Below are 21,584 nucleotides of genomic sequence, written 5' to 3'. Positions count from 1 at the left end.
TTGCAGAGTTTCGATAAAGGACACTTCAGAAGCAATTACATTTGTTTTATTATTATTATTTGGCATACAGTACCAAAATAAATAAATAAAGTCGAAACGACATTCTGCTTCCCTCTCCAAATAGTTCCAGTGTCACACTAATATCTGCTTGGTTGAAAAATAAAACATAAAAAAAATACATAAATAATAATAATAATAATAATCCCATGGTTCCTCTTTTGTGCTACTTTAAGATATGCTATGGTAAATTAAGATTAGGCGTTGAACAAACGAATAACGAAAACAATGTTAAAAAAAAGTGTCTCAGAAGATTTCTGTTTAACTGCTAACTTTACCCTTTTGACAGTCGGTTATGCAGGATTTTTTTTTTTTTTTAACCTTCCTGAATTATTCAATTCATGTTCAAACTTTTTTTTTTTAATTATTATTATTATTTGGCATACAGTACCAAAATAAATAAATAAATATTCAAAACAAACCAAATAAACATGGTGATTGGTTATGCACGTTATGTCTTTATTATTATTATTTTATTTTTTAAGTACAGGTTTTATAAATGTCTACTACCTGGGTTTTTAGGTAAGGCAAATAGGCTAACGATAGAACAGTGTAAATTAAGACTCAACAGATAATGTTGATCATTTGAGAAAACACATTTTTGTAAAAAGTTGTGATGGAACTAACAAAAATTGCGGTCAAAAATAATGAAATCGCCATTACAGATAACAGAGGTGCACAGAAAATAGCTCCCATCCAAATAGGCTACCATGTATTTTTCAATTGAGGTAGACCATTTAGAGGGGAGGCACATATTATCAGATATAACGGAGAAATTGCACCTGCCCCTCAGAAGGGCTACTTAAGGGGAGGCTCATTTTGTCTGATAATTTGAGATATGGGAAACTGGTAGTAGGGGGAGTTACACCTAAAACTCAATGTTATGTGCAATGCCACGCAAATAGTCGCATAGAGGGCGATTGAGGTAATCCGCGACAATCAACTCAATGTTCCTGGCAATTGTGCGGTATCTCGCCCTCCACTGGTGGAAGATTGCCAGCAACAAGCTGCTCCATTTTCAGTTCTGAGGGCCTGTTCCTTTTTTATTCCCTCACTGAACGGCCAAATGGAGGGGTGTCAGGATCCCAGAAGTTCCCCGAAAGTGCAGTGCCATCCTTCCACCGAATTGTTTGTGCGTGGTAGGTGCTGCTCCACCGCATCGTAACAGTTCCACATATCTGAAAGACAGAATTATATTTGAGGCTTTGTGTACAACTAAAATGTATATAGCTGCTGGAAATAACATGAAAATAATATGAAAATAACTTGTTAAAATTGAGTTGAGTTATCTCAGGATCTCAAGAGAAGTTTCTTGAGAATTTATCACCTTATAGATATTTTATATTAAAGTTACTAACAGGGTGCATGGTTTGTAATCACATTTGCGTTTGACTTATTTTTATGTTGATGTAACACAGTGGTGGTCATGTAACTATTAATTTATGCTTTATTATATATTTTGGAACTGCACTTTATTTTATTAATTATGTACATTTTTATTAATTCGATGTGAGCACTTGTATTTGTATGTCTGCTACCCTGTCTTGTAATTTAGGACTTGTTTTGTTTTGTTCTTTCCTGAAGCTAGGATTATTATTATAATAATCGCCCTGCGGTGGTGGTGGGGTTGCTCTGTACTGGGTCACGCGCTGATGTGGTTGCGCTGTACTGGGTCACGCGGTGGTGGTGTTGCGCTGTACTGGGTGACAAGGTAGTGGGGTTGCGCTGTACTGGGTCACGCAGTGGTGGTGTTGCGCTGTACTGAGTGACAAGGTAGTGGGATTGCGCTGTACTGGGTGACACGGTAGTGGGGTTGCGCTGTACTGGGTCACACGGTGGTGGGGTTGCGCTGTACTGGGTCACGCGGTGGTGGGGTTGCGCTGTACTGGGTCATGCGGTGGTGGGGTTGTGCTGTAGTGGGTCACGCGATGATAGACACAATGTAGGGTCCGGATACACAATCGGTTACAGTTCATGCAATGGAAACAGGAGCCTGTGATCAAGGCTTTTTTTTCCTGCTATTTCTATACATTTGCATTCTGAATTGTGCCCACAAAGATCTTATAATACAGTTTTCTTTTTTTTTTTTACTACCCACCTTTTTTGCCAGTTTTGCCGGTATATATATTTTGTGATTATCTTCGCAGTATATTGGTCAAGGTTTTTTTGCTTTTAAAAAGAACATGTATGACTTTTCAGGGGTTGGTTTACAAATTTCTGTACCTCACTATTAATAAATAAATGCATGTAGGTGGTCCCTGCAGTTTATAGTACATTTTGTGAAAGGCACTGTATTCATTTACTGAAACAGGTATCTATCCTCTTTCTCACCAGTGTGCAAAATGTTAGAATTTATATTGAGCTATATTTATACTTAACACAGATATATTAATTGTGATACATCTGTGTTTTCTGTAGTAACATTACCTAGAAATAAAGCTGAAGGGTCACCCTTTTTTAAACATCTTTTTTTATTGTTCAAGCTTGTATACATTCCAATTTGTTTACATTTCTAAAATGAAGGAAGTTTGTCACAGACTTCTTGCCCATTGATTCTGGAAGAAATATGACAGGTGATAAATGTCATCTAGAAATTGAGGAAGTATACTAAAAATTTTAAAAGGGTTCTTTTTCCACGTGATGATTTTATTATGCGGATAATATTTTACAGGAAATCCAACTGTAAATTCACTATGGACTCATACATTTAGGCACATAGTGTAAACTTAAGTGTTTTGTAAAATTGTGATTTTTAAATGCAGGGAGCTTATGAAAACGTGTTTTCTATTTGTCACTATGAATATTTGCATTGTTATCACATGGTGCTGCACATAAAGGGGTCAACAGATTTTATTTAAAATGTAGAAAACAATTGTTTACATTTGATATATTGGGTAAAATAATGTGTGTGGATGTTTTTGGTTGATGTAATTTTGAATTATATCTGTATTGAAAATAAATGCCCTTATAATGGCTACAGTAGTTGACATTTTTTGTATTTTGTATTATAAACCTCAGTATGTGAGTCCAATTTTGTTGTGCAAGTAATACAGTTTTTAACAACCTAATGGCAGATATATTAAACAATATAAATGAATGCTCTTTTATTGTGTTTATTTCTATTCACACAATTTTTAACAAATCTGCCTACTGTACTTGCTCTACCTCTCCTGCTGTAGTTTAGTTTGTATAAATTATAAAATAGACATTCCTACAGGTGGTTAATAGACATTTTTAATGAGACCTATGTCTAGCTACAATACACTAACAAGCACAATGATATAAAAAAAAATCCTTAATCACTACTGACTTATCTGTAGTTCTCCTGGCAAATTACTTTCAGCAAATTCCCTATTGTTGACATTGCTCATCCTCTCAAGGCAATGTCATCTTCTTGTACAGCAACATGATCCAGTGTCACAGGTTCATTAGAGCAAACCTGGAGGCTGCCAGAGTTATTTTCCACTCCTGAAAAGTCCTTTAATCTGTATCTGGGTCAGCGCCACATATAATTAGTTGTATAATTTGACATTGAAACAGGCTTACACAAAAGGGCACCTAGCAGCATCTCTGAAATCTATGACCGTCACCAATACATTATTATCTGGGCTGTCATGTTTGTTTTGTTGACTCTAATAAGATGGATTGCTAGGATGATTTTGTGTTTTATTTTCATTTTCTTTCCTTAAACTCTTACATTCCCAGCACCAGAATGTATAAATTTCTTTAAAGTACCTGTTGAGCAAGAATTTTTAAACCGGGTAGTTTAGAGCATACATCATTTTCCCCATATAGGATGTGCCTTTGGAATAGGAATTTAAACATCCATGGTTATACACAATTTGAAAGAAACTGCTTGTACCATTATTGACATGAAGCACTATAACAAGTCAAGTAAGGGATAATATGCTTTAGAAATTTGTATTTTTCATCTCTTATTAGTCATTTTTAAAATCTATTTATGACTCATTACAGTACAATAAGCTGTATGTGCAGCCAGTGTGCTTTGCTGTTGTTTCAATAGTAATGCTTTAATAAAATACTGTGTGGCCCAAAAAAAGGGGATTTTGTGTTACAGTATTCTCTAAAGTAAATTATTTATTTTCATATCATATAAATAACAGGCCAAAGCTATCCATGTAGAATCCTTTGGTGATCATAATACAGGGAACCCAAAATATAATAATACAGTTGCTGTGTATATTGAGGGTACATTAAAGTTATGTTATATGTTTTACTTTAAGAGCTAGGTGTGTAGTGGTGTTACATAAACGACAGTGTCTCTGCAAGTCATGCCTCTGAAGTGTGAGGGTTCAGTGATGTATACACCAATCTACAGGGTGCTGGACAACAAAAAACATTTCATAGTCCCTTGTAAGTGTAGCTTTAAAGAATGGTATGTGTAGTGTTTAGAACTAACAATATACTGGGCTGTACATTTCCTCACAATATTTTTTTCAATATAGTCATTAACTGAAAAAATGTTTGTTTAAATGTGTCATATTCTTGAGCTTCATTCTTGTGGCCATCAACCATGTTAAAGTCTGGTGCTTCCAGCTTGGTCTTCTTCCAAGGTTGCTGTGGCTCCTCACTGGGTATGAGGTTTCCCTGTCAATAGCAGAGAGACAGAAAGCCTTGATTAGTTCAAACATTAGGAAATAGCCGTGAGTTTCACGATGCCTAGCAGGGTAGCACTCTACGGTAAAGGGAAATCGCAGCTCTGAGGAATTCAAGCTCGCTAAGGTTGGGATGGATATGACACATGGAATCACGTGACGAGTTGTGGCAAAGTGGATTGCAGTGCGCAGGTGTAGAAGTGAAGCAATGCGTAACAGATGACAGACAACAAAGTTCACGGTCCAAACAATTCTTTACTGGTTCTGTTTTTAATCCAGGTTGTGGCGACCTTAAATAATAATCAGGTTACAGTCCCAAAATAATAAACACACACAAAGACACAAACGTGATCACAAGTGAGTGCTAACGTGCAAGTGATGAAATGCAATTTATTCGTGCACAGTGGTTAAGTGTTGTCCAGGTTGGTGCTGGCCTTAAGCGTCAGCTCCCGGTACAGTGTTGGTAGACCAGCGATTATCTGTCCAGTCACTCTGGTGCCTAATGCCCTCATTCCAGTAAAACTCCATGCTCAAATTTACGAAGGTAGGAACGTAAATGTTGTTATTGTTACTTCTTCCTTGAAATTTATGGCATAGAGTTCTGGACTGTGACACCTCGCTTGTGCAAAAAGTAACTTTCCTGGAATTTGTTCATTTTAGTTCATAGAGACAGCACCATGACACATATCTAATGCGCCGTCAGGAATATATCAGTGTGTTAGGAGTAGCTGAATGCGAGAGTGATCACACGCACAACAAGATCACAATGTAACATACTGTACAAGTCATTTCCAAACGTGCATTGTTATTTCCCATTGCTATATTCATACACAGTACTTGTTTCAGCTCAGTTTGCATACTTACCAACATTTGGAAACTGTTCAGCGGGGTGGGTGGGTTCGGCTAACTGAATTTCCAGACGTTCCATTGGCTCCCACATTTTACTCTAAATCATACTGTGACAGAAATAGAATGATTCTTGGTGGTAAATCTCCCTCCCGACCTGTGAGGGTGCTAAGTAACGGGAACAGAGTACCCTGCACTTGTTGGCCTCCCAGGGTTAAAAGGAAGTCGGTCATCTAGAAAGGGGGCGGAACTCCGGTGCACTAACTTATCGACCCGGAAGGGAAACGATGTGACAGCCTCAGATTGGAGGAGCGGCTGCACTTGTTTACCAAGGGGTCATGTGTGACGGTACAAATAGGGGATGGAGAGACATGATCTGTTCCTTCGTTTATGGTTATGGAAACGACCCAGAAGGACCATTGTTGTGATATCGTACGTGAGTGTTTTGTTTGTTTTGTCTTGTCTCTAATTGTTGATTGTTATTATTAGTAGATGGCTAACATGTTACGGAGCTGTTGCCAGAGGCCAGCACGAACCCGGACATCACTCCACCTGTGTCACGATAATTATTGTATTAGCACCACGAGCACTGCAGCATGCACCCAGGACTGGTGACCGTGTTTGTATACTGTGTTTGTAACTGGACTGTGTTTATTATTTAGGACTGCAAACCCTTTGTTTTGAACAGTGCAATACACATTGCTGTGTATTGCCTGGGATTATTGTTTTGGTCACCAGACCTGGATTATAAATTAAATCTATGTTCTGATTGGTTTATCACTGTCTATCTCTTCATTGTGCACCGTATCACTCCTACACCTGTAGCCTGCGAACCAGTTTGCCACACATACACATCAAATCACATTGCAGCAGCAGGGAGGAAAGAATACGCTTTTCCAATATGACTGGATATGACTTGTATCTGAGATTGGGTCATGTGAACACAATCCTTACAGGCAGTGCACAAGGGTCAGCAGCGCTAAAGACACCCTAAATAAACCACTACTGGCATGTGGCAGGATAGCTCTCCCATGATACATAACCCAAACTATACAAAATAAACCAAAAATAAACCCTGGATGGGGCTCCCGAGTGGCGCATCCAGTAAAGGCGCTCTGCGCGGAGTGCAGGATGTGCCCTATAGCCTGGAGATCGCAGGTTCGAATCCAGGCTATGTCACAGCCGACCATGACCGGGAGTTCTTAGGGGGAGGCGCACAATTGGCTGAGCGCTGCCCGGGTAGGAAGGGTTTAGGTCGGCAGGGGAATCCACAGTTCACCGTGCATCAGTGACCCCTGTGGCCGATAGGGCGCCTGTGGTTCTGCAGTGGAGCCGCCAGATCTGTGTTGTCCTCCGGCACTATAGGTCTGGTGGCATTGCTGTGGATCTGCAGTGCGAAAAATGACGGCTTGGCAGGAGCACGTTTTGGAGGACTCCGTTTCCCGAGTCGGCGGGGGGGTTGCGAGCGGTGAGCCGAGGATACAGATAATAATTGGGCATGCTAAATTGGGGAGAAAACTGGGGTAAAAAATTGGCGACAACTAAATTAAAAAAATAAATAACTAAAATACACCCTGGGGCGGGGATACCCCGTCACACATCTCCCCCCTTGTGCACAGCACACATGGCCTAAAAGGCCACCTCCCCCTTAAAACCCCCCAAAGTCTTGCTGTAAGGGGGGCGAGATCTGTGCTGACTGTCTGGCACATGCGTGGTACTGCAGGAAGAGGGCAGCAGCCTCGTAGATCCGCCTGTCAGTCATGGCAGTGACACAGAGAGGTGAGGAAGAGGGTGTGTTGGCTTTCCATCTCTCTGAGTGGCTGAGAGGCGGGTCTTGGGGGATTGCTGACGATAACGCTCTGTTGTTCCCTCGGCCTGCCCCTCTAAGACGAAACGAGCCAGATGGCGGAAGCTCTGCTGCCGGACCGAGCACGGCCGGAGAAGAACGAGCACACCAAATAATTAATTAAGAAGGAAAAAGAAAAGGAATTTTTAGGAGCAGGGAAAAACTTGGGCAGAACCCCGAATAGTACTAGCTGGTTGAAGGAACAGGTGAGCATAGGACGGATAGCGACGGTCGGGGTAATGCTGCAGAGTGCAGCACCTTTATTTTGTAGTTTTATTACTGTGTTTTATTTTCCCTTTTTCTTTCGCCTTTTGTTTTCATTATAATTTTTGAGCACTTGTATGTGCACTGGACTGTATACTAGTATTGGTAACCTTGTGGTCTTGTTTACTGTTGCCAGTATTCAGGCCACGGACAATAGCGCCCTCTGCGGGTAAAAATAAATCAGTGCGCCCGAGCGGCGTTATAAATAAAGTTTTGTCTCTGTGCCAGTGAATTGCCCACCACCCTTCCACACTGCCTATAGTCCTGGGCCAAGAACAGAGGCATCAAGGGGCCCATGGGTGGCAATGTTGCCAGTAGCAATTCTGTCAGGGGAAATGCTGACAGCTCCAACACAGGCTTCTCCAGCCTAAGCTATTCTGGCAGCGACCTTGCTATCAGCGGGGCGAGTTTCTCCTCCCGTAGCACCACTGGCAGCGGAAAGGCTGCTGGTGGCAATGCTGTCGGCGCCAAGGCTGGCTCCTCCAGCTGGCTCCTCCAGCTGGGGCAATCCTGGCAGTGGCAACGCTGCCCTGGGCAACATTGGCAGCGGCCGTGCTGTCAGTGACACTGTTGTCAGCAGATGTGCTAACAGCGCCAAGGCTGGCTCCTCCAGTAGGGGCATCCTGGTAGCAGAAATGCTGCCATGGATAATGTTGGCAGCGGCAATGCTGACAATGGCAATGCTGTCAACAGACATGCTGACAGCACCAAGGCTGACTCCTCCAGCCGAGGCGATCCTGGCAACGCCAATGCTGTCAGTGGCAACGGTGGCACCGGCAATGCTGTCAGCAGATGTGCGCTGTGCTGTGCCGTGTGGTGCGGCGCTGTGTGGTGCTGCGTTGTGCTGGCCCACCCAGCTTCAACGGGTCACCGACACCCTCCCACCTAAGATCAGATGTAATATTATTCAAATCAGCAAAGTTAAGGTCAAACAATCCATCCGGCAAACAAACGGTGCCTTTCATCATACATGCTGCTATTGCAGTGACGCTCATTCTTGTTCCAGATGCCGGCTTCTCTGAATGTCAACTGTCTCACTCCACTCATTCTCACTCAATTCTTCCAAATCAACGAATAATTCAAATGGTAAATTATTTTCTGAATAAGCCGCAACAATAATTAATGGCTTCAGCCGTCAGTACAGAGCTGAGCCTCCCCGAGCCGGGACCGCTCTGTAGCCCATACTGGCTCTCTAGCACAAGTCTCTCAACCAGTTTTCATGCCCATTGTTCAAGGACCTAATCAAACACCCATTCAGAGACACAGTCGTGATACAGCGTCCAACCTCCCCAGCCACCACCATTTCCAGCCAGCCTCATGCACGTAGACATCGGGCACCCACAGACGAGGCCTCCAGCCAAATTTATCTTGCCGTTGTGGGGTGAGTTCATTATTTATTATTATTCTCCATTCATGGTTTGGCGGCCTGAGTGCCCACCACAGTCATCGGGCCCTAAGCGCCCTTCACAGTTCATAAATCATCTGCAATTGCAATCATCATCATTCATTCATTGCCATTCATTCATAGCGGATTCTCCATGCTGAATCTATCTTTCAGATGTTCTGAACTGGTCTGGTTGATTTTGCACTTGATGTTCTTTCTTTGCTGGATAAGAGCCCACATTGCAGCACTGATCCACTCTTTATGTTTCCTTTTCTTGAAACCTAAAACCTTTTCACTGCTCTGGCAATATGCAGTTTTAATATGATTCCATTTGACATTTACATCATCATCGTCTGTAGTGGACCCTTCATTTTGAAGGGCTTAAAATTTATTTCTGACCTCAATGGAGTAAGTGTTCCTTTTGCATTCATTCTTGAGTAGGTCAACATTGTAGTTCTTCTGGCGATGGCGTATGTTTGCCCCAGTTTTCTTCAATTTCAGATTGAGGCTGGCTATAACAGGATGGTGGTCACTGCCAACGTCTGCACCACACATGGTTCTTACATCCAATAGTGATCTGCGCCATTTTCCATTCACAACAATATGGTTAATCTGGTTCTGGTCTCTTCCATTGGGGGACACCCAAGTAAGCTTGTGAATTGTGTTGTGTTGGAAAAGTGTGCCGCCTATGACAAATTTTGTTGATCCCACAAAAATCACACAGTCTCTCTCCATTTTCATTGATAACACCACATCCATGTTGTCCCATGCTTCTCTCCCTGCCACTGTTGTCCTTGCCCACCTTGACGTAGAGGTCTCCCATGATCACCAGTAAGTCATGGGCAGGTACTGTCTCAAGCTCAGCTTGGATAGCCTCGTAAAAAGTGTCTTTGCCCTCTTTATCAGCATCATTAGTGGGAGTGTAGCACTGTAGTATAGTGAGTTTGGTGTGTCTGCTGTGGAATCTTGCCTTCATTAGCCGTTCATTCACAGGTTACCACAAGCAAGGTTTTCTCAACTCCCTTCTTCAAGATAAGAGTGACTCCAGCCCTGTGTTGGTCATCATCTCTACCTGAAAACAGAATGGTCTCTCTACTTTTGCTGACCTCTAGAATGTGGAGCCTATATGCTTGCATCTCTTTGATTACTTATGCTGTCTTCCCAGTGTCATACATTGTTCTAGGACATCTGAGAGATTCTGTGTAAATTTCCGTAACAAATATATATTTTTTATAGGGTGAGGTTGTTAGTCTCACGCCCAACCCCCAACCTGGAGGACCAGGAGACTGACTCTTGTCTGGCCTCTCCCCACGTGATCTGTCCAGCCTGGATAACCCTGCCAGGAGTATAAACTCCTGCTGGCATAGCTCAGTGGATCAATAAGACATGCAAGCTTCCCCACCACTTCAAGGTACCAGTCTCAGTGGGGGCAGGCTTACAATACCACTTTCATTTACTCGCAGTTAATTTCCCCACCCCGGTTACAAATGATACTGCAGGGCATTCAAAACTCTGCTCCTAATCCTTCACAAACTGCCCATCACTAAGGAAATCCTGGAGTCCCCAATCAACATTCTGCACGCTGGATGCTTATCCCCTTACAAGGACGTCCTGCTAAAAGCAATGTTCGCCTTTGCCTTCTGTGGGTTCCTTCGGAGCGGTGAAATTACCTCCCGGAATCAGTCCTTCGATCCATCTACGGACCTCTGCATCAGCGATCTCAAACTCCAATCTCAAGTCATGTATTCTTTATTTTTTAAACAGTCAAAAAACGATCGGGAGATTAAAGGGAGCATATGTTTATTTATTTAAAACTAATCATATTATTTGTTCCTTGTCTGCTCTATTCAGCTACCTATCAATGCACCCAACCCCTCTTTTGCACCCCGGAAGGAACAATCGCTTCAAGGACTTGGTTTATCAAATCTCTACGTCTGTGTCTTCTCTTTGCTGGATTTTTGCCCAACAATTATTCTGGACATTCTTTTAGAATTGGCACAACTACTTCTGTTGCTTCACGATATTCTGATGGCATAGGGGCAGCTAACAAGCTCTTATGGACAAGGCCATGGGCCAAACGTTTTCATATTTTATATCTCTATGGGAATGTTTCCTTAAAAATCAATAAATGATCATTCTACATCAATCGTGGATTCTCATTTCTGAATGGCATTGTCCTGTGTGTCTCAGCACACCTTGTTCTCCTGGTGGAGCTAACAGTGCCATGGGAGGATTCCGTGGATGAGGCTGACCAGAGAGGAAGAAACTCTGGTTTGCTAAGTTAGCCACTGAGGTGGAACAGTGGGGATTGGAAGTCTGGGTTTATCAAGTAGAGGTGGGCTTTCAGGGATTCATCACGCACTTCATGACCCCACCACTACTATCTCATTTTATCTTGGCAATTAGCATTAAGTAGGTAACAGCTACTCTCGTGTAATGAAAATCATGTTGCTGTTGGTTTTTACATGTGGTTGTAAGGGGAGCTTTGAATATGCCACAAAGATAGGATGATCTCTCCAGTTTTAGTTTGCCAGGATATCTGTTATGTTTCTTTGAGCAATTAAACCCACAGTACACGAATAGTAAAATAAAAGCAATCATAAGTATGTTGGAAAAGATATTGCAGAGATACATAGCACAGTTAGTAATGGTAAGTTTGTTCAGTAACACAAACACATGAATCCTTGACTACCACTGTTGAAGCTGAAGCCAAATGGAGCTGGACTAGTATAATTATGTCTGTTCAAGTATGTGTTAAATACAGGCAGTGATCCGGTGATGTCATTAAATGTGAGGTGGACTTTGAATCCGAGATAACCATTCTGTATAGGGTATAGACAAATAGACACACAGACAAACATGTTGACTTTGCATGCTTAACTTTTTTTTGTTTTACCGGCTTGCATGTTTTTAAACAAATGTTTGATTATGTTACCATCCTCTTCTGTTGAAAAATAGTTTACCCTACAGCCAATTCTGTAGAATTAAACGTATTTGTCAACAAGACTCTGATTTTTCATCCAACCTTATGGATACGAAAGAAAGATTTTGGAAATGGGGGATACAGGGAGAAATGTTTTTACAAGCTAAAGCTAAAACTAAAACTAAGCACACTTCTGTAATTTTTTCCACTAATTATACCAAATGTTCTGAACAAATTAAAGGAATTTTACATAAATATTGGCACATTTTAAAATCTGATAGCAATTTGACACATCTGTTCTTGGATTCCCCTCTTGTTGTCTTTAAAAGAGGACAGAATTTTAGGGATCGTCTGGTTAAAACTGATCTGCCTCTCTCTCCTCAACAAGTACTCTCAACACCTATACCAGATGGTAATTATAAATGTGGAGCATGTGCTCAATGTAACAGCACTTTGAAATGCCATTCTTTCAAACATCCATTTACTGGCTAAATGATTCCTATTAAAGGTATTATCTCTTGCTCCTCAAAGGGAGTGATATACTTAATCCAATGCCCTTGCGGTAAATCTTATGTCGGTAAAACTAAACATGCTCTTAAAACTAGAATAGCTGAACATCGTAGCACGATAAGATGTAAAAATGAAACCTATCTAGTTGCTGCTCATTTTATAGAAGCCAAACATTTGATTTCATCTGTTAGATATTTTGGTATAGAAAAGGTTGAATTTTCAAGGAGGGGTGGTGATTTTGATACTTTTCTCTTAAAAAAATAAGCTTTTTGGATCCATAATCTAAAAACTCTTATTCCTAATGGTATGAATATTGATTTCAATCTCAGACCGTTGCTTTAAATTACTATTATTATTATTATTATTATTATTATTATTATTATTATTATTATTTTATTGCTTTTCTTCTGTGATACATTTTTAATTTTATATATATTTTTGGGGGAATTTACAGATCAATAATAAAGATTGTGTTTTTGTTAAATTGTTAATTTCATTTAGTTTAATTTTAAAAGCTAATGATTATGTGTTACAATTATTCATTATAAAGTATAATTGGTTATATATTAGCATTATCCATTGCATTATTACTATTGATGAATTACGCAACATTATTCAAGTGATTCTATACTTATCTTTAATTCATAACTTGTTATAATCTATTATGTCTTTACACAACTATCAGTTATATAGACTGATTGTGACTTCTTAATTTGTTGATTGTTAACATCTGCTACTTTGTCTATTAGTGGTTCTCTATACCCTGAGGAAGGCTTTGGTTTCTTTCTCAACAAGTTTTGAAAACTTTTGGGAGTATGTTTGAGTGTGCGGCTTCCCTTTTTCTTTGTTGATTTAAGCTTTGCTCCGTTGTCCAGCACCTCGGCTATGCTGCTTGGGTGTGCGCAGTGCTTAATTTGTAAATCGGGAGGTCCCGGAACACATAGTGAGCGCAAGAGGGGGGGTGTTCCGGGGGCTCTGAGGTACCGGAATGCATGAGAAAAAAGTGACAAACACAATGTAGCTAGACAATATATCTATAACCCGTGTTAAGGTGTCATCTTTAGCCTTGGCTACAATGCTTGCTGCCGCTAAATGGGCCTTGGTTCGGGCATGTTCAAAAACCTTTTTTCTGAGGGCTCTTTGTTGTTTTTTTACGTCGGAGGCAGAGGACATTACTGTACATTCCACCCACTCTTTTGCTAGTTTCATCCCTCCCTATGATTAATACTTCTAAGTCATCTTGAGTAAAGTCAGCCAAATTACTAAATAATATTAATAATAATAATAATAATAATAATAATAATAATAATAATAATAATAATAATAATAATAATAATAATAATTGAGATATACACCTCATTTCCAAAATAAATAAATACAAACATCTACTTGTATTGTAACTGACTATTTTTTTTAAAAAGATTAAATTAGATTAGATTAGATTAGATTGATACTGATGGCTAAACAATGCTAATGGTTCAAACTGTTATGTTATCTCCAGTATTCTAAATATATATTATTATTTTTTTGTTAAACTATATTTAATTTAATGTTTATGAACCAAGTCAACCAAATATAGATTCTCCCTAGCTTTTGTGATGTGCAGTTCGTGAACGACTTGTTCTTTCCGGTTCAAATAAACCTACGTAAACAATCTTAATGCGGTCTACATTGATTGGTTTTGTGTCATTGAATCAGTGAATCAAATGAACGAAATGAATCGATTCACCAAACTGAACTGAATCAAATGAATCGAGACACTAAAAATAATCGAACTGCCCATCACTAGTCCTCCCCGACCCCGTCCCCCTCTCCCGCCGAGTCTGACTCACTAGTGGCCTGCTAGCTAGTGGAGGGCGTGCCGGTGGTGATGCTGAACTGGCGGGATTAGTAGCCGTGAGAGGTACCGGATCGGGGCAAATTAGGTGCCGGAACAAAAAAAGTAAAATCTGAGAGGTGCCGGATCCTGTTCCGGCAGGATCCAGCTCAAATTAAGCACTGGGTGTGCGTCTACTCTTTGTTTCTCTGATTATGACACAGAACATCTTTTTAATGTGAATTGGCATTGAATATATCATGAATGTGAATTGGTATTGAATATATCATGAATACTCTTCAAATACAAAAGCATTTTGTAAACAGATTAACTAATTTATTTACCTTACTGTGACCGGTTACCCCTGGGTGTATTTCTGGTTTATTTTGTATAGTTTGGGTTATGTATGTGAGCACAGGGATGTGGGTTTGCGTGTGTGTGGAATAGTGGTGACAGGGAGGCAGTTAAAATCCTCCCTGTAAAAACATGTGGGAATGTGGCTGGAGCCGTGAATTGAATAAATTATTAAATGATTAATTAAGGTAGGAGGAAAACCAGGCAAGAGCAGTGCCGGAGAGTCCCAGGAAAGGAGAATAGAGTGGTTGACTGTGTCAAAGGCAGCAGAGAGGTTGTGGAGAATTATGATAGAGGAGAGGGAGGCATCACGAGCAGAGAGTAGAGAGTTGGTGACTGAGAAATAGCAGTTTTAGTGGAGTGTGCTGGGTGAAAACCAGATTGGAGGGGGCCGAGCAGAGAGTGTGTTGACAGGAAAGCAGAGAGCTGGCAATGTACTGCTCACGCAAGGGTTTTAGAGAGGAAAGGGAAAGGGAGACAGGAAGGTAGTTTTGTGTGGACATATGTGTGTGTGTGTGTGTGTGTGTATATATATATATATATATACAGTACTGTGCAAAAGTTTTAGGCAGGTGTGAAAAAATGCTGTAAAGTAAGAATGCTTTCAGAAATAGACATGTTAATAGTTTATATTTATCAATTAACAAAATGCAAAGTGAGTGAACAGAAGAAAAATCTACATCAAATCAATATTTGGTGTGACCACCCATTGCTTTCAAAACAGCATCAATTCTTCTAGGTACACTTGCACACGGTTTTTGAAGGAACTCGGCAGGTAGGTTGGCCCAAACATCTTAGAGAACTAACCACAGTTCTTCTGTGGATTTAGGCAGCCTCAGTTGCTTCTCTCTCTTCATGTAATCCCAGACAGACTCGATGATGTTGAGAGCAGGGCTCTGTGGGGGCCATACCATCACTTCCAGGACTCCTTGTTCTTCTTTACACTGAAGATAGTTCTTAATGACTTTCGCTGTATGTTTGGGGTCGTTGTCATGCTGCAGAATAAATTTGGGGCCAATCAGATGCCTCCCTGATGGTATTGCATGATGGATAAGTATCTGCCTGTACTTCTCAGCATTGAGGAGACCATTAATTCTGACCAGATCCCCAACTCCATTTGCAGAAATGCAGCCCCAAACTTGCAAGGAACCTCCACCATGCTTCACTGTTGCCTGCAGACACTCATTCGTGTACCGCTCTCCAGCCCTTCGGCGAACAAACTGCCTTCTGCTACAGCCAAATATTTCAAATTTTGACTCATCAGTCCAGAGCACCTGCTGCCATTTTTCTGCACCCCAGTTCCTGTGTTTTCGTGCATAGTTGAGTCGCTTGGCCTTGTTTCCACGTCGGAGGTATGGCTTTTTGGCTGCAAGTCTTCCATGAAGGCCACTTCTGACCAGACTTCTCCGGACAGTAGATGGGTGTACCAGGATCCCACTGTTTTCTGCCAATTCTGAGCTGATGGCACTGCTGGACATCTTCCGATTGCAAAGGGAAGTAAGCATGATGTGTCTTTCATCTGCTGCAGTAAGTTTCCTTGGCCGACCACTGCGTCTACGGTCCTCAACGTTGCCCGTTTCTTTGTGCTTCTTCAAAACAGCTTGGACAGCACATCTGGAGACCCCTGTCTGCCTTGAAATTTCTGCCTGTGAGAGACCTTGCTGATGCTACCTTAACTACCTTGTGTCTTGTTGCTGTGCTCAGTCTTGCCATGGTGTATGACTTTTGACAGTAAACTGTCTTCAGCAACCTCACCTTGTTAGCTGAGTTTGGCTGTTCCTCACCCAGTTTTATTCCTCCTACACAGCTGTTTCTGTTTCAGTTAATGATTGTGTTTCAACCTACATATTGAATTGATGATCATTAGCACCTGTTTGGTATAATTGTTTAATCATACACCTGACTATATGCCTACAAAATCCCTGACTTTGTGCAAGTGTACCTAGAAGAATTGATGCTGTTTTGAAGGCAAAGGGTGGTCACACCAAATATGGATTTGATTTAGATTTTTCTTCTGTTCAGTCACTTTGCATTTAGTTAATTGATAAATATAATCTATTAATATGTCTATTTTTGAAAGCATTCTTTACAGAATTTTTTCACACCTGCCTAAAACTTTTGCACAGTACTGTATATATATATATATATATATATATGTAAAGGAAGTGATTGCCAGTGAAGGAGCATTCTTTTTGGGCTTGATAATGTGCAAGGAGGTGTGACAGCGTGCATGTTACCAAGGAGACTCAAAGACCATAATGCTGCAGTTATTTACATTACACTTACAAACACAAAAACAACAAACTGCACTGTCCACCACACCGTTCCTTCACCAACACAATTATAACTAACACCTGTGATCATCCTATGTATACACCTGTGACTGGCCACATTCCTACATCTTTGCAGGATACCTCCCTGCTACCCAGTACTCCCCACATATACACACACCCTTGCCATCATCCCCCTCCCCTCATGTCTATCTTTACCCGCATGGACTCCCATGGATGGGTTGATGCTTGGGGCTGTGGTGGAGGTCTCCTCACCTCCTTCTGCAGCGGCAATGTTGTCAGCCTTCAATACTGACAGTGGCAAGGCTGGCTCCTCCAGCAGGGGCAACTCTGGCAGTGAAAATGTATTAAATTGACGGCTCCAGCAACATTCCCACGTGTATTTGCAGAAAGGAATTGAACTCCCTCCCTACCACCCAATACTCCTCACATATACACACACACCCGTGCACTGGCAGGGCTTTCACCCTGCCATGCAGCCATAGGAGGATACAGATCTAACATGGTGCATGGAGCTACCTCTGTATGGCAAAACTGTGAGTTTTAAAATTGACACGGGCACTGACATTACAGTCATGTCTCAATGTATGTACCAAAGTCTGCCACAGCGCTCTCTGTTGGAACCATCAGAAGCTAATCTGCACAGACCTTGGTGGAAATTAAAGTGTTTGGGATAGTTTACAGCACTGACTGAATTTAAAGGGGAAGAGTACAATTTTTGGATCTTTACTGTACAAGGGACACACGTAAGTGATCTTTTAAGCAGAAGTGTTACATGAAAAATAGGCTTAGTATACAGAGCTGAGGATGTTAACGTGGATGTATTTCGGGATATTGGATTGTTAAAATGTGAGCCAGTGAATATTGAGCTGAAGCACAACGCAGTCCCCTATAGTGTAACTACACCACACAGAGTGTCTTTCTCAGTTCTTCCAAAAGTAGAAGAATTAAAGAGAATGAGGAAAATGGATATTATAGAAGTTTCTGAGCCTTCTGATTGGTGTGCACCAATGGTCCCAGTAATGAAAACAAATGGTTAAGTAAGGCTTTGTGTAGACCTGAAACATTTAAATGAAGCTGTGAAGAGGGAACGGTTCATACTGCCCACTTTAGAAGATGTTGCACCCAAGCTGTCTGGAGTTTTTTCTTCACTTGATGCCTCTAGTGGGTTCTGGCAGATACCTCTGCACCCCAGCAGCACCAAGCTCACAAGATTTATCACCCCATTTGGTAGTCTGTTTCTAAAGAGTTCCTTTTGGAATTAATTCTGCACAAGAAATATTCCAAAGGAAGATGATCAAGCTTTTAGAGAAGCTAGAAGACACTATGGCTATAATGGATGACATTCTTGTGTATGGCAAGACAGTTGAAGAGCATGATGCATGTCTACATGCTGTATTTAACTGTGACAAAATTAAATAAAGATAAATACCAGCTGTAGAAAGAGTGAGTTACAGTACTTTGGACATGTAACCAGTGAAGACGGAATTAAACCCGACCCAGACAAAGTCAAGGCAATCACAGAACTGCCTGCTTTGGAAAATGTTGCAGAGCTTTGCCAGGTGTTATGTATGGTCAATTACTTAGGCAGATTTCTACCCAGCTTATCATCTGTCATGTATCCAGTGACTGACCTGCTGGAAGGAGATGTGTCATGGGTATGGGGTCATGCACAGTAAGCAGGCTTTTAACAATGATAGTAGCTCCTCCAGTTCTGACATTCAACAATGAAAGCAGACCCACAGTGGTTACTGCAGACGCAAGCAACTTTGGTTTAGGAGGAGCGCTGCTGCAGCAGCATGGTGTCAGACTCCTCCCAGTACCCTTCTGACAGAGGCAGAGAAGAGGTATGCCCAGATTGAGAAGGAGTGGCTTGGCAGGAGTTTGGACCTGTGAAAGATTTACCAGCTACTTGCACGGTTTTGAGAGTTTTCATCTCCAAACTGAACACAAACCTCTGGTGCCACTGAGATGCCAAAGTCTACTGATGCGTTTTATAAGATTTAATGCCAAGGCACAGCATGTTCCAGGGAGAGATCTCATTATAGCGAACACTGTCGAGAAACCCTCTTTCAGATATAGCTGTGTCAGAAACTAAGGAAGAGATAAAAGCATAAGCGGAAGTGGTGTCAGGACAAAGACTGGAGTGCATCAGAGCTGCAACACGGCTTGACAAACAGTTACACATGACTGTTAAGTACACAAGACAAGGCTGGCCTAGATACATTCATCATGTTCCCAATGACCTACAAGAGTACTATGCTGTACGTGGAGAACTGTGTGAAGTAAATGACTTGCTTATTTACCAGGATAGACTCGTGATACCAGCCTCGCTGATGGAAGAGATACTCATTAGGATTCATGACTAAATGTCACGAACGGTTGCCAGGCATCAGCAATGATATAAGAGAAAAAGTGCTGACATGTGAGTTCTGTCAAATTAACAAACCAATTCAAAGAAAGGAACCTTTGATGACCACCCCCTTGCCACAGGGGCCCTGGCATAAGACTGCAGCAGACCTGTGTGACAAAAAAGGGACAAAAGTACCTTGTAGTTAGTTGTTGACTACTATTCCAGGTTCATTGAAATGGCCGACCTGTCAGAGATCTCCAGTTGTCAGGTGATTACCAAGTTCAAAAGTATTTTTGCATGCTGGAGCACCCTCGGGCTAATGGAGCAGCTGAGAGGGCAGTTCAGACTGCAAAGCAAATCCTGAAACAACAGGATCCCATTAATGTGTTATCGGGCAACACTGATTGCTGCCACAGGAGTCAGCCCAGCTCAGCTCATGTTGGAGGAAAATGGTTAAACCCAAATGGTTAAACCACAGATCAGTAGAGCAGAAAGACAAGAGAGCCAAAATAGGTTATCAGCATTTCTTTAACCAGAGACATTCAGCAAGAGTACCACCAGATCTGGAATCTGGACAGTATGTCAAAATCAAGCTGGATGGAGAGAAAGGATGGAGAACACCAGCTGTTGTAAGGAGTAAGTATGCAACACCAAGGTCATACATAGTGGAGACACAGGATAGTGTTACATTTCGCAGAAACTGTAAACATCTTCAGCTATTCCCAATTGCCCAGAGTAAAAAGGAAACTTTGCAGCCACATAACATAACTGAGCCTGTGGATCCAGCAATAACAGTCCCCAACCAACCTTTCACCACCACCTGAAACATCAAAGCTGGAATTAAGAACAACATCAAGTGGAAAAATTGTGAGCGCTACAGAGAAGATTGTTACATAAGAGACAGCAAACTACTGCAGGGGCAGAATAATCCCCTAGTTGCTGTCAGACCAAGGGCAGTCTACCCCAAGGTCCAGTTAGGAAATGTGTGTTGCATTTGTTGCAATGGAGATGTAGTGAAATGCGACTATTAATAAAAGGGACCTATCTCTTTATGGAGGCGGGACTAAAATTGTATTGAGGGGGTTATGACCCGGAATGTAATAATGATCGCAACGGAAGTGATGTGATACACTGCCTGCCTGAAAACGTGTTTTGTATGTTGTGTTTCGAATAACAGAAGTTAAACAATTCTTGGCTCAATTATATGACAATAACATTTAATATATATATATATATATATATATATATATATATATATATATATATATATATATAAGTAACCACTAACTTAAAAAGACCCAGAATCAAATGTTGATCTTTTTAATGAAAAAACTGCTGAAGAATGGTATGAAGATGAATTTTCTGAACTGGACAAAGTACCAGTAATTCAAATTTCTTTAAAAGAAAGCACTGTGAAATAACCAGAACCAGAAATGAATCAACTCGAACTTCACTGAAACGAACAAACCCACAATAAAGGTCCTAAATGGGCTGTGAATATCCTACAAGAAAAAGGTAGACTTATATTGAATGTAATTTCTAAGGACAGTCTCCTCTGGGAATTGTATGTTGGTTCAGTGAGGAAAAAAGATGGTGCACAATACAGCCTATCAAGCTATATAAGTCTGCAAGCTGGTATCAATCACTTTTTGAATAACCCACCAAAAAACCCTCAGAAAAGTGAATTTAGCAAAAGATGTAGTGTAATGTTAACAACATATTCTTAACAGTAATTAAAAGACAAAGTGGAAAAGACAAAACAACACACTATCCCCCAGTAACTAGGGTTGCCAACTGTCCGGTTTTGGACCGGACATCTGGTTTTAAGGGAATTTGTACCTTGTACGGTCAGAACCACTGACCGGACAGCAAAAGTCTGGTTCCTGCGAATCTTGCTTACTCACTGTTCATTGCTGTTTGGGTATTTCCATTCCACTGTCCAAATGTTTACTTTTTTATTACCAGTCCGTTAAGTTTGAGAACTACACTGAAATGTATTCTGCGTTATTTTGCCATTCACTGCTTAGCGGGATCCAATTACTGAGCATCTATTATTTAAAAAAAATCACACACAGCACCCCTCCCCTCCCTTGCAAGGCACAAAGTGAGCATTATCACACAGATGTTGCTGCTTTCAACTGCAGCTCCCCTTCTGGCAGTTTTTCAAAATGTACAATAGCTGGTCATTTTCAACTGAACATTTATTCCAAAAATCACTGATCTATAATTAAAGTTAATTCAAGTTTTATCAGATTGTGGCAAAGTGGTAATTAGTGCGCAGGTGTAGAGCAGGTGTAGTAATCCAATAATGAAACAGACAACAA

General features: G+C 41.1%; 1 protein-coding gene across 1 annotated transcript in view; it reads right to left on the bottom strand.

Moving 5' to 3' along the window:
* The window catches only part of rhoua (ras homolog family member Ua), a 153,510-nt gene continuing 131,926 nt past the window's right edge, over positions 1-21,584 (bottom strand). The window contains exon 5 of the mRNA XM_034004865.3: positions 1-4,665. Coding sequence (XP_033860756.3) covers positions 4,501-4,665 — 165 coding nt within the window. The 3' untranslated portion in view covers positions 1-4,500. The remainder of the gene's footprint in view (positions 4,666-21,584) is intronic.

The sequence above is a fragment of the Acipenser ruthenus genome, chromosome 5 (genome assembly GCF_902713425.1).
Source record: "Acipenser ruthenus chromosome 5, fAciRut3.2 maternal haplotype, whole genome shotgun sequence".
NCBI lineage: Eukaryota > Metazoa > Chordata > Actinopteri > Acipenseriformes > Acipenseridae > Acipenser > Acipenser ruthenus.
Note: the sequence above shows the minus strand (reverse complement) of the source record. Positions and strands in the feature narration are given on the sequence as shown.